Source organism: Hemicordylus capensis, chromosome 2 (assembly GCF_027244095.1).
Source record: "Hemicordylus capensis ecotype Gifberg chromosome 2, rHemCap1.1.pri, whole genome shotgun sequence".
NCBI lineage: Eukaryota > Metazoa > Chordata > Lepidosauria > Squamata > Cordylidae > Hemicordylus > Hemicordylus capensis.
In genome coordinates this window covers 399,415,803-399,443,411 of record NC_069658.1, presented here as the reverse complement: position 1 = coordinate 399,443,411, position 27,609 = coordinate 399,415,803, and the positions used below count along the sequence as shown (strand labels likewise).

Genomic DNA, 27,609 nt, shown 5'->3' with positions numbered 1-27,609 from the left:
GCTCCAGCTGTGAACTCTTTTTTGCTCTTCTGGAGAGATGATAAGGAGACAAGCGCATGTGACAGGAACACGCTGTTTCCTGTATGCACTAAATGGGAGGTGGTGTGCAGTGAAAGCATATCTACATATCACCAGTTTATATATATCACCAATAGTATCTCCCAAAGAGTATCCACAGTGAATCGGAGGGGTGAGGGTCTATTCTGGTGCCCTGCCTTTCATATAATATCACACTATGTCAATACTGACTTGCATGCAGTTAGGGTGTATGAGTGTACACATCCTGCCCCCTCCTCTCACCCTGTTGCTTAATAATGTGAGGGGGCAGTTCCTCTGAAGTACCCCTCCACACATGATTTAAATACTGTTCTACTTTAAAGTACTACTATATTTACATTGCATATGGAAGGACTGTTTGGATGAACTAACCCCCCCCCCCCCATGATTAGGTTGTGTGGGCGCCCCACCACACCACGAGGGGAGCAGGACATGCACGCTCATGGTGTAATTGTGTAGGAGTGGGGCTGGTTGTCCAACTGGCCATCTAGTGTAGTTGTGTCTAGGAAGAAACAAATTCCAATGTCTTTATTGCCAGAATACAGTACATAGAATGCATAAGGTTGCGAGTTTGCAGCCATTAATATTGGTAGGCCATTCCTTTTGCTAAATAAAGCACTCATAGTAGTTCCATCTGGCAATTCTTTTGTGAATTAATCTGTGGTTGGTGGGAGAAGACCAGGAGATGCTCTTGAATAGCTGCTAATGGTTCTGACTATTCTGAATGAGCAACACCGTGATGAGTCTGGTAAACAGCACAAAACCCTCCTGAAATAAGGGGCTGAAGGTGATATCACTGTGTCCCCTGTCTCTGTGAGGCATGTCTGGGTTAAGCAGTGTGTGGGGAAAACCAGGCAAGCTGTCGTGAGACAGAGAAAAGAGATTTGTAGAAAGGCCTAGAAGATGCATTGGACAGACAGTTTTGCTTTCTGGGAATCTGAGGTTATTTCTTGCTGACCTATGGGAGTGTACTGATATCTTCCAACTTCTCCAGCGCTCAGATTGTATATTTGTGTAAATAAACTAAATCTCACAAAGACATCATAAGCCTCCAGCAATCTCCCCTTCCAAAGGAAACCAGAATCCAAGGAACACTGCAAAACTCTAGAACTTCTCACCATTCAGAGATGTGGGGTGACTAATGTAGTGTAATGTAATACATATTTTCCATTATTGCAGTCTCTGGAACAATTTGAAAATCCAGGTTCCTGATGCTTTTTCTACCCAAATATATTCTAAAAAGGAGATGTTAGAGAGCTCAGACTTTGTTTGTTCGTTTTGCTAGAGCTTTGGTTGTCTTTGGTAGAATACAGGAGGGGTTTACCATTACCATCTCCTGAGCAGTATGAGATGATGCCTTTCAGCATCTTCCTATATCACTGCTGCCCCATATATTGGTCTTGTAATGTACCTGACCAATACTATGTTAAAATTGATACTTTTTAAATATTAAAATGTTTTTTCAAGTAAACATTCCAATTTACCATGTTTAAAAGTTGCCCTATTGATCAACATTTTATTGAGACAGAGGAAAGGTTGTAAAAGCAAAGAGTTAACCCAGTGTGGAATTATGGAAGGGGTTCTGAATGTTGTCTAGTGCCATGTCTACACTAGAGATGTACAACACAAACCAAAGAATCTCTACTCAGAAGTAAATCTTATTGAATGCAAAGGGGCTTCCTTCCAGATACGTGTACTTAAACTAGTTTAAAAGGCATTTCTTCATCCTAGGGAATCATAGGAATGGAAGCTCTGCAAGGGTGGGTAGGAAATTCTAATTCTTAGTAGTCTCACCAAAGGACAGTTCCTAGGACTATTTACAGGAAGACATATAGTTAAACTAGCATAAAACTAATAGAAGCATGTAGTGCAGATATACTCTGTGGGTTAGCCAGGTATATAGTTATGGTTGCCACCTGTAGAGTTTTCAGTAAAGGGCACCTATGCAGGAAGTGAAGACAGTAACAGAGAAGTTCGAAGAAAGGGGAAACGAACGCTCTCCAATGCATATCCTTTCCCATAAGTCAGCTTTTCTGCCGGTGAGCTGTGATGGCTTGACTGGTTGACCTAACTGTTCACCTGCTCCTGAGATCAGGATGGAAACAGACTACAGTATTCTGAAACAGTATCTAATTTCCCATGGAGACTGGAGACTGTCTTCCCAGTTGAGAATTAAGATTCTCAATGGCTTGCTCCAGGTGGATGCCTCAGAAAAAAAGACTACAGTCCCCAGCATCCTTTGTAACATAGGTAAGGCACAGGGTGTGGTCTCAGCAGCAGCAACTGCAGAGACGAGGCAGAATCTTGGCGGAAACCATTTCTGAGCTTGTGGCAGAGTTACTTTCCTGTTAACACGCAGGAACTCACAAGGTTAGTGAGTAAAATACTTGATGTAACTAGAGGAGCTATTTTTGTGGCTGGTGGGGTCGTTGTGAAACAGCTCTCTGTTCCCCTTATTTTATTGACGTTGAAGCATGCTCTTAACTTTTACCACGGTTTGTGATCTGCTGCTGTATCCTCCTGTGTGAGTATTGGTTACAAACTGGGGACTGTCTGTGCGCGGGCCCCATTTCATTTAATCAGTGTTATGGTTCTTAATCCCACTGTCCAGAGTGGGCTACGTAACAGACAGGAAACTAGTCAGGCTGAATGAGAAGATCCTTCCTGTAAACTGACCTCTGCCTCTCTCTTTTCGCCCCCACACCGGCGACTATAGAAGTACAGTCACGCAAGCGAGGGTGGCTAAGTTCTTCTGGTCCTTGGTAGTTCAAGAAAGTGCACAGAAAGTAATGCAAGATGCCCATGTGTGCATGCACACAGGGAAGGCACTAAACAATTTCCTTTGCCCCATTCCTGCCCCTCTCGGGTAGAGAGAGGCCGCCGTAATAGCAGCTGGGTCTGCAGGGTCCTAAAGATAGAGGATCTCTTGGAGTGGTGGGCTGGAATCGGGTAGGAGTTTATATATACTGTTGTTTAAAAAAACATCTCATGTTTGCCCAACAAAGGTTTCCGAGGTGGAATAAAGCAGAAGCTTGTGGACACTTCTTAGGGATAAGAAAAAGAGGCCATCTAGCAATAGCACTTACATTTATATACCGCTCTATAGCCGGAGCTCTCTAAGCGGTTTACAATGATTTAGCATATTGCCCCCAACATTCTGGGTACTCATTTTACCGACCTCGGAAGGATGGAAGGCTGAGTCAACCTTGAGCCCCTGGTCAGAATCGAACTTGTAACCTTCTGGTCACAGGGCGGCAGTTTTACCACTAGTCATAGTTATTTGCAATAGGAAGATTTTGGTGTGCTGTTCTTCATTTTAGAAACTGTAGCTACCCCTATAGAGCTTCATGTATTTAAACCCAAGTATGTATGTATTGAATTTATATACCGCCTAATATCGAAATCTCTAGACGATGTACAGAATTAAAACATAATACAGAATATAACACATGTAAAATTCATTAAAAGATTTAAAAAATCATAATAGGTAAAAACACATTAAAAACTAAAAATTTGGTCTCACTTGAAGGCCTGCGAACATAGGTCTTACTATTATTTACTTCTTGTGAAATGCCAAGATGGGCTCCCACTTGCTAAAAATAATCCATAAACCTATTGTGATGAAAAACACACAATCAAAGTGTATATCTTAGAAAGCCTTTTAAAAATGATTGTAACATGATTTTCAAGTCAATCTAGTGATTTCTCTGTGTGTGTAATGTTTCTGTTTAGTGAGGCTAGATGGGCCCCAATTCCACCCTCTACTCCTCGATTTTTTTAATAACAAAACTCAGGATGGGTTCCCAAGCACAAGAGTACCAGTGATTTCAGTGAACTTGCTTCCAAGTCAGTATGGGATCTTAATCTTAAACACAAGTGTAAGAAAGTGGGGAGTGGATTGTGGTAGAACAATAGTTTTCTGAAGCCTTTTGGGATGAACTGATACATCAGGCTATCTAGCTTGAAGGAAACAGCTGCAGAGAGAGTACACAGAGCAGGGGGAAGGGTGGAGGATGAGAGTGCAGCCTGTACTGCCTGGCACAGCCGGAGTGGAGATCCCTGGAACACTTTCTTGGCCCTGCATTTCCATTGTTTCAGAAGCTGCTGCGTAGGGAGGGCAGGTGGGAATGCAAAGGTGTGTCCAGAATACTGTCTTTGCTGTTGCATAGGGAGTTGATCCAAAATGTTAGATGTAGTCTACATCTGGACCTGGAAACATGAGCGGCTGCATGGAGTTGAGAGGTGGTCTTAGTAGTCTGTCTTACACAGGTAAGTGAACTGCCTGTAGCCTCTTGCTCGGGGACGGGAACTACCAATTGCAGCTTGCTTTCTTCATTCCTGCTTGCATCCTGTAGTGCTCAACTGGCACTGTAAGAAGTATTGTTTTGTGGAAGGTGGTGATTTTTCCTTCTGGGATCAGTGCCTCCCCTCACTGTAGCAAGCCAGCAGTGTGCACTGCACACCCCTTCTTTACCGGCAGGTGACTGAAGCTTGCAATGCACCAGGAATGCAGTAGTGAAAAGCATTGAAATCCTGCTTCTAAGTCCCTTAATGTTACACTATAGAACATGGCTTAATGGGTGACAATTCTGGGGTTGCTTTGATTCTCTAATAAGTTTTATAGTGACTAGGCAACAAAAGTGTGAGCAGTTCTGGTCTCCCCTAGGGCTGTTTCAACTGTTAGAAATGTTCTACACAGAAAGGATATTCTATACACTTCCATATAGAAGCAAGCATGAAAACGTGCAGTCAGACATGTGACAGTTACATACCTTTTCAATTTTACTATGCAATACACCTACTGGGAAGCTGCAACCAAGCACATCTTCCCTGTACATACAAACACAGTGAGAGAGATGCATGCAAACAAATATTGTGCATAGCAGGCTATGCATGGGGGTCATACCTTTTCTTACACCAAAGTGCTTCTGTGTTCAGAAATGAATGCAGCCCAACCAATTATCTGCCTAAACTTGCTCAGAGGGGGTGAGCAACACGCCGTGGAATTCCTGCTCTTAACTGGCTGGGAGGAGAGGCTGGGTGTACTGTGATTAACATCTTCAGTCCCAGCCAGGCCAGCTATAATTCATTCCTCCTCTGTGCCCAGCTGCCATTCCACACAACATGAAGTTCTCACTGTTGTGCAGAGTAAAGATGGGTCAAACTGCACCCAGCAAAATCCTGAGCCCAACCAAGTATCTGCCCTATACAGAGTGGAAAACAAGAAAATACTTCTTTGTAATTTGGCATCTCTTCCTGCAAGGTTTGGGCAGAGCAGGGGCGTAGCAAGGTTGGAGGGGGCACAGAGACAAGATTTTAAAATGGGCCCCTCGCTGATATACACACACAAACACACTTCACAATATATAGTGCACTCACACTCACATCCCCATTATGAATATGGTGAATATCTAGTTCACATTGAATCTAGTTTTTTTACTCTCTGCTCCTGCCGATTTCCAAGAGACTGAACATAATTCATAGGGGGTGCAACATGGGCAGGTGGGGAGTCATGTGATGTGCCTCTGGGGGGCCCCTTGAGGCAGTGGGGCCCCAAGACAACTGCCTCCCCTTGCCTAAGGGCAGTTACGCCCCTGGGGCAGAGCAATGCCATGTGCATTGGTCTACTTTTGAAAGTAGGAAACCTTTTGCAATGTACCCGTTGCCTACTTTTGCAGATGTTAAAAACTGGCTGGGTAGCAACCTACTATGGGCCAAAGAGAGTAGTTTCAAAAGAGTGGGGGTAGCAGGCATTGTTTCTGGGGGCTGAAGGGTTTTCAGAAGATAGAAACACTCCCCAAGATTAGTCTGAAGGACACAAGTTGCTATAAGGCTTGATGGCATTCTATTGGGCGGATGCCAAAGCAGGACAAAGCTGCCTCATTCACATGGGAGGGAGGGGAGGAGGGAGCAGGCTGGCAGCCATGACAGGGCAGACAAATGCCTTTGTTCACATCATTTGTGTAGCAGCTGGGGCCCTGCATTCCGATGAGGAGCAAGATAGTGTGAGGCTTGGAGTTTACACAGACAGTCTGTGTATTCCCATTAATACCAGTCTGCATCAGTAGCCCTCGTGGGAGTCCTGGGCTATAAATTACCTTTCATAGGCAAGATGAGTTGTGATTGCTATCAAGACTGAAGTAATCTCTGCCAGATTGGCTTGGACCCTGGCATCAAGGCAACAAGCCCAATGCAAGAGTGCTGTTAGTTTTACTAAGTCTGGTGCAGCAGGGAAGTGGCCGTTCTTGATGCCGCCTTCGTCCCCAGGAAACTCTCTGTGTCACCCAAAAATATGTCCCTGAGTGGTTGTGCACGCAGAGGGCTTCCTGGGGAAGGGGAGGGTGTCAAAAATGGCTGCTTCCCTGCTGCACCGGTGCAGTTAGTTGGGAAGTTCTGTTTGGCTGCTCTTTTGCTGCACAGAGCATCCTTGCTCTGTACGCCAGCCAGCCCATAAAACAAATGCCAACTACCATAAGCAGCATTGACTGGAGGAGCAGCAGTTCCTAAGAATCAAAGGCTGGAACAAACCGCCGGACTTTTACTTGCCTCTTGAAGGCAGCAATGGAGACCAAGGAGCAGATATGAGACCGGAAATGATTCTATAGCCTGGCTGGGGGCAGTGGCCAAAAGCCTCTCTTAAGTGTTGGCATGCAGAACAGCTGCTCTGACAAGACCTTAATGGATGGGTAGGATCATTTAGGAGCAGGCTTCCTAGGCCTCAAACCATTAAGGGCCTTAAAAAGTTATAACCCAGCACCTTGAATTGGACCCAGAAGCAAATTGGCAGCCAGTGAAGCTCTTCTAAGATAGGTGCAATATGAGCCCCAGAGAGCAGCACCAGACATAACTCTGGCCACAGAGGGGAAAAGCAAAGGGAGGCTCAAGTAGCAAAGAAAGAGGTTTGAGTTCAGTTAGTTGGAGGAAAAGGCTCCCGTGACAGTGTTTTAGTTCTCTTGGAAGTTTGGATAAACATCTGCCACAGATGGCTGGACTCAATGGTTGGTCTTGTTTGACGATTCTACTTCTTATGGCCCTTTCTAGTCACATTCTGTTTGAGAATGTAGGCATCCTGTGGCACTTGCAAGGGAGAAGACAAAGATGTACTGCTGAGTTGGGGCAGCTCCAGAGAAAGGCATGCTTTGGCGCTTGGCAGAGGGCTCACTGCTCCAACAGCACTGCTGTCCACAGGCAGTGTAAGAGGGTTTTTGGTAGGAGCAGCCTGCCTCTTCCATTAGGGGTGGCTGTCCAAGCACCCTCGAGATACTAGAACCAGCATTGCCCTGAGTTATGCATAGAAGCATCAGATTATAGTTTCAGAAAGAAAGGACACAACGGAGTTCTCTTTTGTTCTGCAAAACTGTAGTAGGCTTGTGAAATAAGGGGTATCTCTGAAATGCAGTGACCTTCCAGTTACAAAATATGTTGCAACTTCTGCTGAACTGAACAGCATAGTGTGAATAAAATGTTTGCCTGGCTTGAAATGCCCGCTCTGTTGTCCTTACAGCCGTCTTTGTTGGTGGTTGTTTTTGTTCCTGTGTAAAATACACTCTAGCTATCTAGTCACACCCACACCCGCATCAATCTCCCCCTGCCCTATCAATAGCTTTAAACCTTTCCTGGAACCTGCAGCAGGAGAGAGAGCTGGGTCCGGTAGGGAGAGGAGGTTTCCCGTCAGTCAGGAAGCACCAGCTGCCTTGTTTGCTTGCAGTCTTCAGTGCACTGAAGCAAGTGAGAAGTTCATGAGAGAACTGTTTCCTGGAGTGGTGAGGGGGTGTGCTTCCCCACCCGCAACAAGGCAGGGGCTAGACGCTCCTTATCCCCGGAAGCCAAGCTTGTGCCGACTGCCCCCCCCCGCCACCAAAGCCTTATCTCCTCGGCAACATGTGGTGACAGCTGGGGCTCTTTGGAGAATGCTGAGCCAGTCGAAAGGAACTTTGTTGTACTCTGCTGGTGCTCAGAACATAGCCCTGTGGAGAGGTGTATGAAAAGCACCTGCAGGTAAACTCAGGCACTGCTCTCCTTCCCTTTGTGAAAATGCTGAAAACCCCTCTTTTGTCCCACAGCTCTGCCACCCGAAGGGGTCTGGGAGTACACAGTCCTGGAATCAGCAGCTCTGTTTGCATTATCTGAGTGATGAAATGCAGGGCAAGGTCACTGCCCTATACTGAATTGCAGTCTTTGTCGTTTCCTTCCTCTTTGTTGTGCTTTGCTTGCAGATGACTGGCCTGTTGTGATACAGACATGAGTCTTGGAGCAGGATCTCATGGGGAGATGGTTTTAGTTTGATATTCGTCATCTTCTGTTCCTTATGTCATACAGATTTGAATACTGCGACTGGTTCAGCATTCCTGCTTCACTGGTTGTGGGAGTTTAAAAAAAAAAAAAGGCCAGATCAGGCAGTCTGATCTCAGAGTGTTATAAATCTAGTGTGCTGACACTGAAGCCGTTTCAACTAGAGATGGACTCACTTTTCAAGCTGTGTATGAAAACTGAGAAATGAGCTACTGAGAAATGAAGACACGAGTGAACCAGTAAGGACGAACTCGTGGAGCTGGGGATCCAAGATGTCCCACACGGTGACCTTCACCTTTCATGAACCAGAGGACAGGCAGGCTGTCAGGTGAGCACTGTAGTATTTTAATTATAGACAAATACACTTGGGACTCCCTCACTAGCTTGCTGATGGCAGGGGGTTGAAATAGGATGCTTTTTCATGAGCTAGATGAACGCTGAAATGTGGTGTATGGGTAGCCTGTGACATCCCATTCACAAAGGGGATTATGTACCTTTTTCCTTCAACATGGAGCGGTCAGAATGTATCCCCAATAATTAAAGGAGTTCCAGGCCACTCAGAGAGCTGACATCTGGCTTACATTTAACTCAAGATGCTCTCATGACCAGAAAAGTCTGGAAGATGTGGGTGGATTTGTGCATCCTTTTTCACACACTACAGGGACTCAATTTCTATTGCTCAGGCTAAGCTACTCCCACACTAGCTAGGAAGCTGAAATGCAGCCAAGGCATCCTAATTTGTTTTGTTTTGTTGTAAACCACCCAGAGACATAAGTTTTGGGCGCTATAAAAATATGTTAAATAAAATAATAAATAATTACTACAAAAGTCTAAAAGGCAGACTTGGAAGCCTCCCCTATAAACAAGGGTCAAGAAAAGTACCAAAAAATGGTTAAATAGTTTTGACTTCCCTGAACGTTCAAATTTGGCATGTACATACTTCAGGACATGCTGACTATTAGAAAAGCTTGTGCATCGGATATTTTTGCACCTAACAGTCAATGCAAAGACATGAAATTTACCTCCTAAGAGGCCAACATTAAAACAAACTGGATGGCTCATGGGATGGAATGTTGAGGTTTGAATTCCATTGGCCTTTCATTCGACCTTGTTTTGTGTGGGGTGAGGCCCTGTCACTATCTGTGTATTCCCATTATACACAGGTCGAATCTAGGAGCTTGTGTCCATGCTTGTAGAATAGAAAGCAAGCTTTGTTTTTAATAAAACACTTACTGGGTTAGATTCATGAACACTACAAACCCAGGACCTTATCTTCAGTAACGCACACTTCTAAACGTGTCAGAGAGAGTGCATATCTGTAGGTGGTGAAAACAGAATGCTCCAACACAAAACTTGTACACAAGTGAAGTTTCTGTTCCTGACAGTTTGAGACATTCTAAGCATAGAGATACTGATGATCATATCTGAAATTTTTAAACGTTCTTGTCTTCCATTAGTTTGATGCTTTGATTAAAGAAAGATATTTGAAAGAGAGCATGTGGCAGTGAGTTCCGGTTTCTGTAATAAAAATTGAAAAGCTTTGAATTGGGAGTCTGGAGGTATAAGATTTATGCCATTACAAACTGAGAACATGTGAGTGAGCCTTCGCAGTGGTAGTCCCCTCTCTCTGGAACTCCCTGTTATTTCAGGGAGCACCTTCCCTGGCAATTTAAAAAAATAATCTAAAGACACTTCTACTTCAGCAACAACTTCTTCCAGTGTCTTCTTCCAGTGTCCTCTGAGCACTGGTTTTTACAGGCTTTCCATTTCTGCTGCTTTATGCTATTTATAGTGTGTCTTTATTATTATTTTGCTCCTGCTTTTATTGTCGTCTTTTAATTTTGTTAGCTGCCCTGAAACTGCAGGAAAAAGTGGTGGTATGCATTTATAAAATAAATAAGATTAGGTCTGCTTCATTTGTTATAGCAGATGTGAACATAAATTAAAGACTGAGTATATGACCACAGTGTTCCCTCTAAGGTGTGCGCGTATGTATGCACGCACAAGTTTTTAAATGTCCACTCAGTTAATTTTAGATACCACTGAGGTTGAATCAGGAAGGCCCCATTCTGAATGTACATGTGCACACTCTGCCTTGATACTGTTGGCCAGAACAAAACACATTCTGTGCACAGATGGAAAAAATTAGAGGGAACACTGTATGACCATATCTATCTGAAACATATAAGCTGGCTTTGCATGTTTTCTCCACTGCATTTATAGTGCAAAAATACATTGCAGGGAGTTATAGTAGGTGTTGGCTCCCCAGTATCTTTTTCTGGAGGGTGTACCTTCAAGATCGGGGGGAGGACGAGCACTGTTCCCTCTAAGGTGTGCACACGTGCATGCTCTCACAAGTTTTCTTTTGTAAGCTCAGTTAATTTTAGGTCCTGCTCAGGTTGAATCAGGAAGGCCTCACTCTGAATGCAGGTGCGCACACAGTGCTTCGATACTGCCGCCCAGAACAAAACTCATTCCACACAGAGATGGAAAAAAATTAGAGGGACCACTGAAGACAAGTAGTGCTTCACACACTGTGGTTTAGAAGCAGGCAATATGAGCCTCCTTCAACGAAAATGTTTGAAGTGGCCCTTAGTTCCTTTAGGACAACAGCCTTGCAGGGCCTGCCTTGGTATTCTCTGGAGCATGTCTAAGACTGAATTTTATACCTGTGTGTTGCCTTCAGGAGCCAATTGTCATAATGACTGTAATAACCATGGGGCTGAGAAGGCACATAGCCTGGTAGGATCCCTCTCCTCTTAGGCTTGGCCACTGTATGTCTCACTCGTTGCATTATCCCAGGTGAATTCACTAAGAGTTAAGATGCTGTCCTCTTGTGCAGTCCACCAGCTAAACACGACTGTACTCTGTCCCTCACAGCCAGGACACAAGTCCATACGATGAAGGAGCCGTGCATGATTCCTTCCGTGAGCTAATCCAGGAGCAGAGCTGGTTGGCTGAACATGAGCAAGTGGAGATGCACGATCTGACTTCCAGAGGCTCAGGTGAGTGGGTCACAGGACAGCTATGTGGCTGAGTCTTGCTGGCTGTATATCGTTTCTCTGCTTGCTGCAGGGAAATAAGCTGGAAGGAGAGGTGAAGGTAGTTTTCCTTGATCCCCCTTTTCCTTAGAGGCAGATGTGTGTAAGGCAGAGAGACTGAGACACTGGGGAATTGTTCTGATACAAACCCTGACTTGGGCTTCAGCATCCAAGTCTCACTTACTTAGTCAGGCTGGGGAGATGTTTTTTTACTGTAAAGCATTGTCCCTTATTTCAGATTGTTATACTCCACAGAACAGGTCCTGCAGCTAGGCAGACTCCTTTATTTTTTGAGAAGTAAATGTGACAACCCTCCAATTGCACAATGAAAGTAGAAATGGAAGAAAACAATGATTTTCCACATTTGTTTTGTAGTTAGTCATCCAATTCATTTGAAACAAAATGCTTTTTGGAAAAAATGATCTGACCCTTGGGTAATCTGATGGTCTTCCAGTTGCTATGGATTACCCTGAAGCTAATTCTGGTGGGCCATTGCATGGAACAGGATGCTGAACTAGATGGACCTTGGGCCTGATCCTGCAGGGCTGTTCTTATGAGCTGTGTAGCTATTATGAAATCCCGTAGATGATATCACCCCAGCAAATGCTCCCATTGCAAGAGAATTGCTACCAGTAAAACTGCTAATCCATGTTGCTAATGAATTTTAATTCTTGCCACAACAAATACAAGTATAAGGGATGGCTTCCTATGGAGATGGTCTATATGTTAGTGTCTTGGGCACCTACTGGATGGAGCCTGTGAGATCACCACAAGATACATTATGAGTCCCTCGCTTGCCTACCCATGTTATTTTGAATGTCACCAATCTTCAGTGGCTTCCCAACCAGTGTTCCCTCTAACAGGGATTCCCAGGTGTTGTTGACCAACTCCCATAATATCCAAGCAAAGGCTATTGCCGCTGGGGATGCTGGGAGTTGTAGTCAACAACATCTGGGAATCCCTGTTAGAGGGAACACTGTTCCCAACATTACCTCCTTTGCCTCCACAGCACTAAAGAGTCTGTGAATTACTGCATACTTCACTCAAGCACATGCCTCCTACACTATTCTGAAAAAAAGCACAAAACATCCTACCATCTCAGCTTGGCCCCCTGTTATTTCATCCGAGTGTGAATCTAGCTGGACTTGGCTAACACTAGCAAAGCACTCACAGGGTATAGTGCTATCACTGTGGGAAAGATAATCTTCATCTGGAAGGCCCTAATACATGTAGATACTCCTAGATCAACAAAGCCTTGAGTTAAAAATATGTGTGCACTTACAATTATCTGAAAACTTTGTGGATAGAGATAGAGTTCTAAAAATGGAGTATGGTAAAACTCAGAATTGTGTGCTTTGAAAATACCACACAGTTTGACTGTCCCTTTATCACCTTCATCATATTTATTCATTATTGTATAAAATCACTTTATTAAATGGCACTTGTGATTTAACTGTGAAATGTATTTTTTAAGCAATTGTCTTCACCAGATTTACCAGATTAGTTTAACATTGCATGAATATTAAACCCTGAAAAATGAAATACAAATAACAAAGCTGCAAATTCATAAGTTCACAAATTAGCAATCAAATTTGGCAGTGTTCTTATGTGAGATTGCCAGATGTGATTAAAATGAGTTTTTGCTTTCTTTGTTTCGCTAATGTTGCTAATGTGAGTCTGAGCACTCTAGGCAGGAATTGCTTAGAGGAGATTTTCTGTGGGTATAGAGGAATTGGAATAAATGGGTAGAATGTAATGTAATTACATATACTCTACCAAGTGTTTTCCATATCTCATTTGCTAACAGCTCAGTAGTTGTGCAGAACTCAAAAGCTGTAAAGACTAAGGAAACTATCCCAGGGCACTATCTTTTTCAGTTGATGTAAGGATAGCTTTCCATAACAGTGCCATATCTCAGACCATTTGCAGGGCAGACCATATAATTGCCCTTAGCTGCACTAATTTGTGAAAAACCATATTATACCAGCACACCTAATTTGCGCAGTGTCTGGCATGTGCTTTATCACTTCTCCTGTCAAGTCCAATGGCAGCTAAAGAAGGCCATCTTTCTTATTCTCGCAAATCTCCCAATGTTTGTTAGACCAGGACTTCTCAGACTGTGGGTCAGGACTCTCTGTGGGGTCACAAGCAATTTTTAAAGCAGTCTGGAGGCAGGGATCTTATCCAACATCTCTGAGGCACAGAGACAGTCAAGGGCGACAGGAAGCAGACAGGAAAATGGGAGCCAACCTCCACCCAGAGGTGCTCTTACCCCTGGACTTTGGGGCCAAACTCCAGGGCCTCTATAGCCCCTGGGGGCCCCCCAAATCCTTTTTAGTCTGTCCCGGGTTGTGTGGCCACCCAGCCGAGCATGATGATGCTTAGTTTGCAGGGGGTGGGGGCTCCAAAGGCCTTTCGGTCCAGGCTCCAAAATTACCTAGGTGCAGCTCTGCCTCCACCTCACCCCTCTGCCCTTCACAAAGCCAAGGGCTGGTCTAGCAGTGGAACTTCTTTGGCCAAATGGGCCAGAAGAGAGTTCCCTCTCAGGAGTTGAATTCTAATGGATGTCTCCCAAGAGGAAACTTTCTTCCAGCCCATTGGCCAAAGAAGAACCACTGCTGTGCCTGTCTTCAGCTTTATGAGTGGCAGAAGAGCCAGGTGGCTGTCAACTCCTGTTTCCCCTTCCAATTCAGTGATGTTGGAGCATGTATTCAGGACCATTTTAAGTTTCCGACAATGTCTCTTCCTGAATTCTGGATTAGTATGCAAGCTGCGTACAAATAATTAAGTGAGAAAGCCATGAAAATACTGGTTCCCTTTCCAACACTCTGCTTGTCTGATTCGGAGTTTTCAGCAGTTGCTACTATAAAGAACAAATATAAATTTGGCGCCCAAAATTAGATTGGCGTACTCAAACATAAAGTCCAGGTTTATAAGACTAAGCAGGAGCAAGCAAGCTCATCCTTCTCATTGAAAAGGTAAATATACTGTTTATCTCTACCTAATAAAAATCCGTAGCTTTAATCATGGGGCAGGGGGTGTCCTGTAACCTTATATATTATTTTAGGAGCTTAGAGTATCAAAGTCTGGGAACCCCTGTGTTAAGCAGTAATAGTTGTTTTTCAAATGGGAATAACAGCAACCTACTTTACAGGATTAGTGTAATGGAACACTGGTTCTTAGATAGCCTAAGAACCAGTGTTCCATTACACTAATCCTGTTTATATTCTATAAGTGGATGCTGAAAATTCCCCTACACCAAAGCCCTCTTTCCTAAGATCCATGAGTTTTCCTGTCTTTGGGTAGTGTCTCTAATATTGAATATATGGCTAAAGGCCAGAAATACTAATACTATTTTAAGTCAGTAGGAGAGCCAGTCGGGATGAGGGCATTCAATCACCTTTCAATGGGGTTGCATGCCCCGTGAAAGAACAGGTGTGCAATCTGGGGGTACTGCTGGTTCCGGTTCTGCCTTTGGGTGCTCAGGTGGAGGCAGTGGCCAGGGGTGCCTGTACTGGTACACCAGCTGCATGCCTTTCTCAAGAAGACGAATCTGGCCACAGGTTACCCATGCCTTGCTCATGTCACAGCTGCAGAGCATTCTTTGTGGAGTTGAAGAATATTTGGGAGCTGCAGCTGGTGCAACATGCTTGTGCTAAGGTTCTGTCTGGAACCACTTGCTGAGAGCACATTGCACCCGTTGTGGAAAAGCTGCACTTGCTGCTGATTTGCTTCTGGGTCCAATTCAAAGTGCTGGTTATCGCCTTTAAAATCCTTAACAGTTTGAGGCCGGGATGTCTGAAGAACCGCCTGCTCCCAAATGGTTCTGCCTGTCTGCAAGGAGAGGGCTCTGCTCTATGTGCAGACACAGAGAGGCTTCTTTTCACAAGCACATGGGGCATGGCCCTTCTTGGTTTTTGCCCCCAGGCTTTGGAATGCGCTCCCTGTGGATGTCCATTTCCTGGCTTCTCTGGCTGCCTTTAAGATACAAGTAAATATCTTGCTGTTTGTATAGGCATTTGCCCCTTAAGGGGTGCTGACTTCTCTGTTCTTTTGCTGCTTTGATTCTGTGTTTTGTGTTGTTGTTGTTGTTGTTGTTTACTGTTTTATTTTAACCTTGTAAATGGCACTGGGATAAATGTATGAAAGGGGATATAGAAATTGAATTATAAATAAATAACTGAGCTGTTTGTGCTGGGTTATGAGGGCAGAAAGTTGAATAAATTTAGGTTAGATTTGAAAAGATCAAGAAGTGTGGCTTCATGCTCAACTAGGACCAAGAATTAGAGATGAAAGTTATGCATAGAATATTCCAGTGCCAACAGGGTAGTTCATAGGAAACAAGGCTGTGAGGTAATAAGGTGTGCTGTTTGGTGGTGGTTTTTTCCTTCCTTTCAGATAATCTGGCCTGTAGGATTTCTTCTGACTTCCAGACCAATGCTTGGGAAGCACCAGAGCAGACTGGGGAACATCCGGATTTCTCCTCGGCCACACTAAGAATCCTCGCTAGTATGCCCAGCCGTACTATTGGTGAGTTGGAGTGAGCCTGCAAAGAAGCAGCTATGCAGCCCTGGTCCCAGGTTGGCTCTTCTCGTGAGAGAGACTCCCAGGACAGGGTGCAAAATGTAAAGACTTCAAGTTCAGGATAATATCAGAGGGAGCCCTCCTCCTTCCATGCCCTGGGATTCTTCTCTGCCCCTGCTGAACCTCCCTTTGTGCTCGCAGGCCGCAGCAGAGGAGCCATCCTTGCCCAGTATTGTAATCGCACTGCCAGACTGCGCCGTAGGAGCCACCGTGGCCCACTTCAAGAAGTGTCCCGCTCTGCACGACCTAGCCTCCGGCAGCTTGGTCTGGAGTTGGATTCTGATCATGAGGAAGAGGATGGTAAGTCTGCTGGGAAGCTGCATGCTTGGATGGTCCCAAGGAATGAGAAGCAGCAACTACCCAATGCTAATGCATTTTTGTAGCTGCCCTAATGATGAGCATTATAGGAAAAGGATGGTAGCCCCTCTGGTCTCATTCTCCATCAATGACCACCCACTCACATGTCTGTAGTGCTCAGTCCCTCTCTTCAGAGAGGGAACATTGTTACATCATAACCGTTATAGAAAATTAGAGCATTGGACTTTCCCACCAGCACAGATGGGGCAATATACCTTTCCAGGTAAATTTGCCCTCAGGGTCTGAGGTATCTAGATGCGAAAGCCCTTCAAGATTGCACTGTCAAATTATGGTCCTCTTTGTCCTGACAAAGAACTATATAGGGCCAACCCATGCTTACTGGACAAAGGGGCACCCTTAACCATGGTGATTCTCTTTATTTAGCAGGGGGAGAGTAACTGGCCTATTCACCCCCAACACAGTACTTCCAGTGACTGTTGCTGGTGTCTATCTTGTGTTTCTTTTTAGAATGTGAGCCCTTTGGGGACAGGGATCCACCTTATTTATTTATTATTTCTCTGTGTAAACCGCCCTGAGCCATTTTTGGAAGGGCGGTATAGAAATTGAATTATTATTATTATTAATAATAACAACAACCTCACCAGGAAGTGCCATGAAGCAATTAATTTTCCAGAGTGAATTCCAAGAGTGAAATATCCCCCGCCCATTTTCTTGCGTCCACCTCTGTAAGATCTCTGTCTTTTAATGAACTCCAGTCCAAAAGCAGAGGGGTGCCATTTTGATATTTTTTCCTTCTGGTGCCAAAATACCTGACGTCATTGGATACGCAGTTTTATGCATTACCTGCTCTCACACTTACCTCTGCCTGTTTGCCCTAGCCAAGCGCAACCTGCTGGTGCAAGAACTCCGGAACCTGCCAGCAGGTCAGCGTATTAACATGCTGCGAACCATGCCTCTGAGCCTGGCTGAGAAGTGCAAACTCAGGTCAGTGCCTTTTAAGCTAGGTTAGCTCTGTCTTTCCTGGTCACTGGCTCTTCCTCCATGGGGAATACAGTGTCGGGGCAGATGGAGATTGTGCCTAAACAGCATGGAGAGCTCATCATTATCTGCAGAAACACAGCAGTTTGCAATGCTTTGAAATCCTCCGGTCTGTCTTTTTATTGTTTGTAGGCAGGAGTCAAGCGGGCACTCGGGCACCTTGAGGAAACCCAAGACGACAGCTCCTTTGTCACCTTGCAGCCGGCTTAAATACTATATCATCCTAGTGAGTCCTGAACCCCATCGCATTTTGTGTAGTAAGAGAAGGCTTGTCTGGTTTGGCATCACCAGTCTCTGGGCAGAAAGGAGGGTCTCTGCTTGTGCGCAGTGTAGGTGCTGTGTGTTCCTTGGCGTCTGCTCCCCAACCAAAGTGGCGGCTGCCAGCCCTTTTGATAGTGCAACATGGAGAATGGCTGCCAAAGAGCACCAGCCTGTGCAAGATGAGGGAGCAGCATGACCGCTTTCTCTTCAACATGGATGGGAGCCAGGGTTGATAAAAATAGTTTTAAAAAACATCAGATTAAAAAGATTTATATCGGATTTTTTTTTGTTAAATTGATTTTTAAAAACCAATTCATAAAGAACCTAGGTCAAAGATTTCATTGTTAATATTAACCATAACTTCTGATTATAGTCTATGAACATATTAACAGCAATATATGGGGATGAAAGATAACAGACCTGATCAGTCCTATTCTACAGGTGGTGTACATGGAGCACACACACAACACACACACACACACACACACACACACACACACACACACGAGTCAAGCCCTTGGCTCCCCACCCTCAAAAATGCAAAGACAGAAAGTAAATGAATGAATAGAGGATTTGGGGGGATGGAGTAGATCTCAGCAAGGAGGAGGAGTCTGGATGTAAATGCAAGGGATGGGGAGGGGAGGGCAATGGAAAGTGAAACCAAAAGTGAACATGCAGTCTTGAGGAAATTTTCTGAGTGTGTCCTCTATTGTTGAAGGGAAACGCCTGTCATGGCAGCAGGCCGTAAAAGGGACCTCATTTGGGAATGTTTTAATGAAGTTCCTGTAGCTGTGGGTCAGAAAAGCATGCTGTCCAAAATGCAAACAGTGCAACAACAAAATGCAAGGCCCGGTTGCCTGAATGAAACAGCATTATGAGAAGTGTGTACCTACCTTCTAAAAATGAAATCTACATCTATCTCTAAACATGTATTAAGGCTATATTAGACAACACGAATGTACCTTTATAGAAAATGATGATTAAATAGAATCTGCCTGGTAGTTATTTAAATTGTAATTTAAATCAAATCAACCCTGATTGGAGCACTTGAGGTCTGTCCTGCTTCCATTTTGAGACAGACGCTAGGAAAAGATGTAACTGTTGTTTCTGCTAGTTGGGCTTGGTGAAACGGCTATTAGTATTATGACATTTCTGTTGTGCCAAACGCTATGCAAAACTATATAGCAACGCCCTGTGAACCAGATCGTTGTAATTCCCACCTTGGTGATGGGGAAATGAGACTGAGGCCTAGCAACGTACCCAAAGCCAGCCACTGAGACTGTGACTGCAAGTTTGATGCCACTGCGCTACACTGACATTTTACCTGCAGGCTTGAGGTAAAAAAGGAGGAGTCAAAGGGGCTGGTAGCTCAGGTCCAATCACTCCAGTGCTGCCTGGGGCAGCTGACAATAATGATAATAAAATGACATACAACTGACAAATAAAATAAACGGGCCACAAAGCAATATGAAATATAGGGCCCAATCTGCTGTCCGTTCAGCCAAAGGGTAATCTCTATACTCTCTTCCCTGCAGGGGTTCCGGAATCTCTGGTACAGCCTGTTGTCACTCCTTCATGCCCTTCAGCCCTGGCATTACTCCCTCAAGCAGATCAGCGGTCGTTTTGGGTCCAGCATCCTCTCCTATTTCTTGTTCCTCAAGACCTTGCTCATGTTCAATCTCTTCTTGTTCCTGATCTTGCTGGTCTTTGTGGTTGCCATGCAAGCTGCTCACCCTCCTGCCACACTCAACAACAGAACCTTCACAGGGCTTGAGCCCCTCACTGGAGCGGTGAGCATCCATCAAAAGAACATGGGAACAAAGGAAGCTGCCATATACTGAATCAGACCATTGGTCCAACTAGCTCATTATTGTCTTCACAGACTGACAGCAGCTTCTCCAAGGTTGCTTGTAGAAATCTCTCTCAGCCCTATCTTGGAGAAGCCAGGGTGGGAACTTGGAACCTCCTGCTCTTCCCAGAGTAGCTCCATCCCCTAAGAGGAATATCTTGCAGTGCTCACACATCAAGTCTCCCATTCAGATGCAACCAGGGCAGACCCTGCTTAGCTAAGGGGACAAGTCATGCTTGCTACCACAAGACCATCTCTCCTCTCAAGCCAAGCATTTTTCAGTGGCTATGAGTGTATGCCCAGTCCTCCTCATCCCCTCTCTCTCCCTCCTTTGTGACCTGGCTGAGAAGTATATTTTGTAAATCTGAATCTGGTGTCCTTCAACCACCACCACGCTAAAACAAAGTCTGGCCTATGGTAGATGATATAAGGATACAAGAATAAATTGCATATTCATCCAAAAATAATTGTATGATGACGTTGTTTGCCTAGCCTACAAGCAGTTTTTTAAAAACAAAGCCAGACTTCTCTACTGTGGGGGAAAATGGGGGAAATGTAAGTCTTGTGGAGGGGATGGGTGATGGGGCATGAGGAAGCCCAGTTTCAGTCCCATGAGAATGAATTTGTCAATTCAGATATCATTTATTCTCCTCACAACATATGCAGAGCCTGGTTCACACATACATTGTGATCATTTGATTTCTCTACCCCTGATGATTGGCAGCTGAATATATGAACTGCCTCATTAAGTCCATCCTGGTTGTTGCAGCAATCAAGATGCAACACGTTGCCACATCCAGGTCTGTTTCCTTTGGCAAGAGGAATCAAGAGCTGAGAGACTAGAATCTATTTCTCTTTTCTCCCTACAGGGCTACTTCACTCACACACTGATGTATTATGGCTTCTACAGTAACTTCACACTGAATGACCCTTGTTCTTCCAGTTCTAACCGCTCTCACTGCAAGCAGCCCGGGCATGTCCGTCTGCCATACAATATGCCACTAGCATATGTGTTTGTCATTGGGGTCGCCTTCTTTGTGACATGCATTCTATTGGTGTACAGGTGAGATGCATCTTCTGCTCATTTTGCACAGGACTGAGACATTCTCCACGCCCCTTCGCGTCCTACATTGTATTCTGTATCTTTCTCTGGAGTGGGTATCTTAAAGATTTTTTACATCCTATATGATTTTTTTACCCCTCCTTGAAAATATTATTTATCACTATTAAAAATATTTATATGCTGCATTTCAACAAAAAGTTCATAAAGTGGTTTTCATGGCAAAAGAATGAGAAAATGATGCTTTGTCCCAAATGGATTCTGTGTCTAAAAAGAAAGACAAGAGAGACATGTTGGTTGAATATGGACAGTTGCTCTCCCCCACATAAGAGAGACACCACTTTAAAAAGTGCTCTTTGCCCAGTAAGCAGGGGAAAATAAAGTTGGTGTGTCCCAAGTGCAACCTTCCCTTTTTCTTCTCAGCTTTTCTTACTGATGGCATATCTTCTCACAGCATGTCTCACTCCTTTGGGGAGAGCTATCGTGTGGGCAGTGCCTCTGGGGACCTGGCAGTTAAAGTCTTCTGTGCCTGGGACTACAAAGTGATTCAGAAACGGTCTGTCCGACTTCAGAGTGAAAACATCTGCACTCAGTTGAAGGCAAGTCCTGAACAGGGGAATTCAAACTCTGGAAATGAAGCAACATAAGCAAATTGGGAGACTGGAGTTCTTGAGAGTGTACAGTGTTGGGGCTCTGGAGGGCAAGGGTTCTGCATGTCCTGCTCCAATGCTGCAGAAAACAGGAATTAAAAGTTACAAAGCATTTTATACCACATTGAAAAGAAATAGTATAGCGTACGGTGCCACAGTGTTGATTCTGCTCCAAACTGTGTGCAGAATTCAGCTGAGTGGTTACACCAGTAATACATCTGCTGTATGTAAAGGCAACCTCCACATAGCACACAACAGATTATTAAAAAATTGCATCCCCAGATTCCTTTCAACTCAAAAACACACACCTGATTTTTTCAGTATTCCATAACACATCCATCCCTTCAGAAGCTACATTATTTGAACATTCTATGACATCGCAGCAGCTCAGCCAATGTTAGAGGGTGCTTGGAGACAAGCAGTTTTTAGCTGATGTAAGATGTCTCCCGGATGAGTAAGTGAGTGTGATGAATCAGGACAAATGGGGAAACACTTGAGCTATCCCTACTAAAGCCAGGAATGGCTTAAGATGCTTTGTTACCCTAGGCAAAGTAAAATTTTGTGGCCGATACCTACATTTTTCACATGCTGAGCAACACAAAACAAGCCATGTGCAAACAGAATCTAAAAATGTATATATCTCAGACTAAAACACATCTCCCCCCACCCTTTTTCCTGGTAACATACATGTTCACCCACTTGTAACCATAATCAATGTATCTAGAATATTCTACCTACTTCCTCAACATTAACTGAAAAGATCACATCTTTGCTGTAGTCTGTTTTAAATTAAGAATAATGGCCCTTGCCTAATTGGCTCTGTACTCACAATTATTAATTTCATTGGAATCCTCACGTCACCTTGTAATAAGCATGCATTGAAATAGCTACAGAAACAGTTTTGTCCTTGCAAACTCTGATTGTAAGTACAACAGGCTCCCTGAGGCTGTCATTGAGTATGGGTCTGATTCCACACTCATTAGTCATTGAGGATTACCAGTCATGCCATACATACCGATGATGAAATAGTGAAAAAGACACTCACATTTACCACTCTTTAAGCTCACATTTACCACTCTTTAAGCAATCGGAGTATGTGTAGCAAAAACTGGTGACAATGCATTAAGAAGTAACTAGTCCACATTAGATGATCTTAAGACAGAAACCTTCTTCAGATGTTAAAAAGGGGGCACACTGTACTTGCCTGCACTGCAGCACCCTGAGAGTGTGCCTGCAAGCCCCACCCCCACACTGGCATATTTAGAAGCCTCACCTGCCTGCTGTCCACACTTGCAACGTTTGTCTGAAGAGACAAACACTGTAACTGTGGACAGTTCTCCCCCCCCCCACCCCGTGATTGGAAGAATGGAGAACACCTGGGAAAAGAATGTTCATGGTTGTTTGTCTCTACAAACACTGTAAGTGTGGACAGTGGGCAGGTGAAGAATATGAGCATTTCAGCACAAGGGTGGGGGTAGCCAATGTGCTCCCAGGATCATAATTACAGCATCCCTCCTCTTTTTTTTAAAGTCTGAAGAATTGTTGAAGCAAGCAGTGAAAATGTTTCTGTGTGTGCATGTGTGAGACAGTGTCCCTTAAAGTTTGGTACTCTTAAGCAGTTGCTGCTTGTATTGCCTTGTGCCAGTAGAAAGAATAGAGCACCAATGCAGGAGCAAGACAAGTAGGAACCTCAAAGTTTTGCTGAAGTTATATTTTATTGAGCCCAATGCCTTTTAAGTCAGTGACTCTCCTTCAGGCGCACTCATCTTGGATTTATGTTCATTTTTTCTTATTTGGACCTGCTCTGTCAGAGTTACTGATTCAAAATGCATTGAGCTCAGTAAAAGACAAGTGCACCTTTTGAGCTCCCCCCATTTGTTGTTGTTGTTGTTTCATTGCAATAGAGCATCAACAGGAGAGAGGGTAGGGTGGTGGTGTGTGTCTCAAAGAATGCAGTCTCTCTTGCCAGAGGCTTCCATCTTTTCTTGCACCTGCTGGTTTTTGTTCTCCTTGCACTCCCACTCTAGGCCTACAGCCTACTCTCCCTGGGCTGGGCTCTGAAGTCGTTTTCAAGTTATTTTGTACTGCTGTGCTTTTCTCCTTGGACATGTATCTAGGGAATCCTGCTGAAGGCCCTGTTCTTAGGCAGCATCTTGATGAGTCTTTGCTTTTCAGGAGTGCCTAGCTGAGCGATGGTCCAGATCACACCCATTAAAACTGTGGAAGAGACTACAGAAGCTGGCAATTCTGTTGCTGGCCTGGACTCTGTCCCTGATCACTGTTCTGGGTTGTGTTATTGCGGTCTACTGCTTCTCCGAATACATTCACCAGGTGAGTGATTTCAAAGATCCCTATTGCATAACCTGTTCTGTTCTTAACTATAGGTTTGGCTAGCATGATGAAGAAAATTACTCTGAGTAGTCGCATCGAAATTTAAATGGGACTACTTTTAGTAATTTTCCTTATCTTGTCAGCCAAAATCTCTGATTTGCTGGATGCATAGCAAGGAGTTCTTGGCCCCTTTCTAAGCAGAGGTCGTTGCTGTGTTGTGCACCATTCACTACATTCACAAGGTAGCCTTAGTCCACCTTGCATGCAGTCTACCAAAGATTAAGGGTTTGTTCACATGAATAAATGTCATACCTGCAGGAATTATTCAGGTAAGGATGCCTTTCTGACCACACTTTTATAAATAGGACTACATTCCCCACATTTTCCCACTGGGGATATTCAGTGAATTCATGTGAGGATATCCTAGAGTTTTTATTTTATTTTAAATTTTATATTCTGCCTTTCTACCATGTACTCAGTGTGGTACTCAATGTACTCAAGATGCAATTCATCATTCAAAACAGCAAAAGAAAGTCAACAAATAAATACATATAGAGCAGCAAAATTAAACCAGTCTTACTCCAGGCCATACAAAGTGGTCTTGGCAAGTTACCTAATAGAGACTAAAGAACTGAGTCTCAGTACTTTCTAGAACTAGAGCCAATTTAGATATCTCTCTCATGAGTGCACAAGCAGACACAGAAGCTATCAAAAAGTGTGGCACATTCCTGCCAGCAGCTGGCACAGAGACTGTGTGTACAGTGAGATCCATGCATGTGTTCAGCAGATTTTAAGTGTTGCCATACTTGCTCACACACAAGTTCTCAAAGCGGTTTACATGGAAAAGTAAATAATACATAAATGCTTAGCTTGGGGAATTGTATTCAAAACCGAATATGCAAGCATGATTAACAAACAGCCTGCAATCAACATAGAGGCAAGGTCAATCTTAGGGCGCCCCAAAGGAGCAACAAATTCAAAGGCAAGGCTTTTGAAAACAAGATAAAGTTTATTTGTAAACTGCAGAAGCAGAATGCAAAATATGGTAGCAACCTTGATGTCATCACTGTTGCACAGGGAATGAACGCAGCTCTTGGGATAAGATAAGGGGAGAGAGGGAGTAAAACCCTTTAATAGCCTGCAGTTAGCAGGCACTGAAATGTAAGCAGAAGAAGGGGGAGAGAGATGCAAGAACAGCTTTTAATCTGATGCCAAAAGGGGTAACTTCCATTAGGGGAGATTTGGAGAGTCCCAGTCACAAAGGTGTTCCCAAAGTGGAGGGCAAGGATAAGCAGCAGATGCTGACGTAACATTAAGTATCAAGATCAAAGTTAAAACTTTTCAAACTCTGGCTATACATTTAGTAATTTATAGAATTCAACAGGGTGGTGCAATACCTTTTGCTGGGCACTTTTGCAACAGTTCAGTATTGGCATGACAGGGCTGTTTGTTTGAACCTGAGGCCAAGCTGACATGCCTGACTCCAAATGCTTGTCAATGCTCTGCTTCCTTCTATAGGAAGCTAGAGTTTCCCAAAAAGGAGTGGGAGGCTGTTTGATAATACAGACATTGCCCTGCATGGAGCCCCATCAGGTGGAAGTGTTTTTCTGTGGCTAACGTGGGGATTTCAGGTATAAGATTGTACCAGAGTCTGTCTTTCTGTGGTCAAGGCAACCTATGAAGCTGTGCAGCAGATCCTATCCTAGAAATGTGCACAAGCACAGACTGTTAAGGAACAAGGATATACATTCTACTTGAGGAGTTCTTAACCCCTGCTCCCTCCTCATTTTAATTCCTCTCTGGATGAGAACAGGATAGCACAGGAGGGGTTTAATAATCTGAAACAATGACCCATGTGGTCTGCTTTCAGTGCAATACGCAGGTTGAGGTAAAGATTCATTTGTCTTCTCCTGCAGTTGTCCAGTACGCCTGTTGATTTCAGTGACTGCTAAGGTCCCCTCTGCCTAAATCCAGTTCTCGTATCAACACCTCAGTAGTTTGAGTTGGATATGGGAAAGCATAACTTGGTAGGAGTTAGAACTGCCCAGTCCCTATGCCTCTTGGGGCAGTTAACCCACTGACCACTCTCTTCTCAGGTTTACCATGATAGACTTGCAACAAGCAACCCAACTGGGAAAGAAGCCCTGCTCCTTGCTCTACCTCTGCTGGTGTCTCTGATTAACTTGCTAATGCCATACCTGTACAATTTATTGGCGCTTTGGGAGAAACAGGAGTCTCCAGTCCTGGAGGTGTACGTAGCTATCTGCAGGTAATACAACATCTGGGAGCTTAAATTGGGGATGGGCTGATTGAGAAAATAATGGGCACACGGCTTTCTCTGCACTTTATACTCTCTTGATTAGAAGTTCAAACTCTAGACTTGAATCTGAGTAGGTGATTCTCTTATGTGAACGTGCTGGTGGCTTTTACCAATGGGGAGACAAAGCAACTGAATTACTCTCACAAGATTTTCGTAAGTAGAGTTGTCAGTTTACCAGAAATGACCAGAGGAGAGCTGGTCTTGTGGTAGCAAGCATGAATGGTCCCCTTAGCTAAGCAGGGTCCACCCTGGTTGCATATGAATGGGAGACTAGAAGTGTGAGCACGGTAAGATATTCCCCTCGGGATGGAGCCACTCTGGGAAGGTTCAAAGTTCCCTCCCTGGCATCTCGAGGATAGGGCTGGGAGAGATTCCTACCTGCAACCTTGTAGCAGCTGCTGCCGCCAATCTGGCAATTGGTCCATCTAGCTCAGTATTGTCTACTCAGATTGGCGGCAGCAGCTGCTGGTTAATCTTGGGCCATTGTTTGGACCACTATTGGGTACTGCCTCAGTACTGGATTCTTTATCCCTCTTTTCAATGGTTGGCAGCTTTGAGATCACCAGGCCCTGCCCCAGGAATCTCAGGATTTTGGATGCTCAAACCTGGCAAGGAAATCCCAGAGGCCTTTATTGTTAAGAGTAACAGCTGCAAAGATTCACGTACCATATTGCTTTCCTTTTATGGGCGTTCTCTATTTATATTGCTTCCCTAGATTTACTACCTGCAGGGCACCTGAGAATTTATTTCCATTGTGGGTATGGACTGCCAGAGAGACTAAGGCAGGTGCAGTAAGATGCAGATCCTGGGTCTTGCAAAAAGTGATAATATTGCAAAGACCAGCCACTTCTTGCTGAGGCTTTTTGTAGCTTAGAATGAGGAAGCCATCCAGAGGCATGGGGCTGGTCCTGATGTCAATCCTCAGTGCTCATTCTGCCTTGGACAGAGAGAGCAAAAAGATGAGAAGGTGGAAACCACTAAAAGCAACGAATGATGTATTGCCAAGCTGATTCTCGACACAAGTTCCTCCTCAGGGGAAATTATCAATTCAGATAAAAGCAGTATTCTAGTCTGATTTTGTTCTCCTCTGTGTTGTTCCAAAGCAGACAGACACATTCATAGGTTTGAACAGATATGGAAATAGGATTCTGCTCAGGTTGGCTGCTCATAGAAAAGTAGTTATCTCTGCTTCATATCCTTAGTGATATTCTCTCTGGATTATTGTAATGTACTTGGCATGGAGCAGCCTTTGAAAGGTGTTTGGGAACTATAGCTGGTCCAAAATGTTGCTGACGAGCTGGCTGTAAGGAGTGCATGACTCCCTTGTTGCAAGAATTGCATTGGCTTCTTGTTCATTTCAGATGTCTGCTTGACTGGGACACTGAGAGAGCCTTTTCTGTGATTGCACCCATATTCTGAAATTCCCTCCCAAGGGCAACAGACTTTGTTCCCTCTTTGGCCTTTCCCCATTGGGTGAAGATCTTTCTGTTCAAACAGGCTTTTAACATCCCTGCTGTTGGTTGTCTTTTTTTCTTTGCCCGGTATTTTTTATTTGCTGCTCTTGTATACAGGAGAACCTCAGTATTTGTGTGGGGTTCTGTTCTCTGCTACTAACATGGATATGGAAACTGTGAATGCTGAATAATTGGGGCAATAGAAATCCGGGAGTTAGGTTCCCGGAGGTCAGGAAAATGTTAAAAGGGGTGGGGGAATGGCCTACCATGCTCCATGGGTCCCCAGCAGTGCCCCCCCCAGTGGGAAATCTGCCCAAAATGACAGGTTTGGGGGTGGTTTTTTGTTTAAAATGA

At 44.3% G+C, this 27,609-nt stretch overlaps 2 protein-coding genes across 9 annotated transcripts in view; one reads left to right on the top strand and one right to left on the bottom strand.

Annotated features, from left to right (window-relative positions):
• The window catches only part of TMC8 (transmembrane channel like 8), a 39,735-nt gene extending 33,426 nt beyond the window's left edge, over nt 1–6,309 (bottom strand). The window contains exon 1 of the mRNA XM_053301265.1: nt 6,156–6,309. The gene's annotated coding sequence lies outside the window, so the exon portion shown is untranslated. The remainder of the gene's footprint in view (nt 1–6,155) is intronic.
• The window catches only part of TMC6 (transmembrane channel like 6), a 55,447-nt gene continuing 30,141 nt past the window's right edge, over nt 2,304–27,609 (top strand). For 3 of the 8 annotated variants that reach the window (XM_053301258.1, XM_053301251.1, XM_053301259.1), the window contains exons 1-12: nt 4,061–4,326; nt 8,377–8,677; nt 11,230–11,354; nt 15,789–15,920; nt 16,116–16,274; nt 17,171–17,276; nt 17,463–17,556; nt 19,127–19,381; nt 20,310–20,503; nt 20,955–21,099; nt 23,326–23,481; nt 25,578–25,750. In XM_053301258.1, the coding sequence (XP_053157233.1) occupies nt 8,622–8,677; nt 11,230–11,354; nt 15,789–15,920; nt 16,116–16,274; nt 17,171–17,276; nt 17,463–17,556; nt 19,127–19,381; nt 20,310–20,503; nt 20,955–21,099; nt 23,326–23,481; nt 25,578–25,750 (1,595 nt within the window). In that variant the 5' untranslated portion in view covers nt 4,061–4,326; nt 8,377–8,621. Of the gene's footprint in view, nt 2,428–4,060; nt 4,327–6,574; nt 8,056–8,088; nt 8,678–11,229; nt 11,355–15,788; nt 15,921–16,115; nt 16,275–17,170; nt 17,277–17,462; nt 17,557–19,126; nt 19,382–20,309; nt 20,504–20,954; nt 21,100–23,325; nt 23,482–25,577; nt 25,751–27,609 lie in introns of those variants that run through there. The other 5 variants (XM_053301255.1, XM_053301252.1, XM_053301257.1 and 2 more) reach the window with 5 other exon arrangements.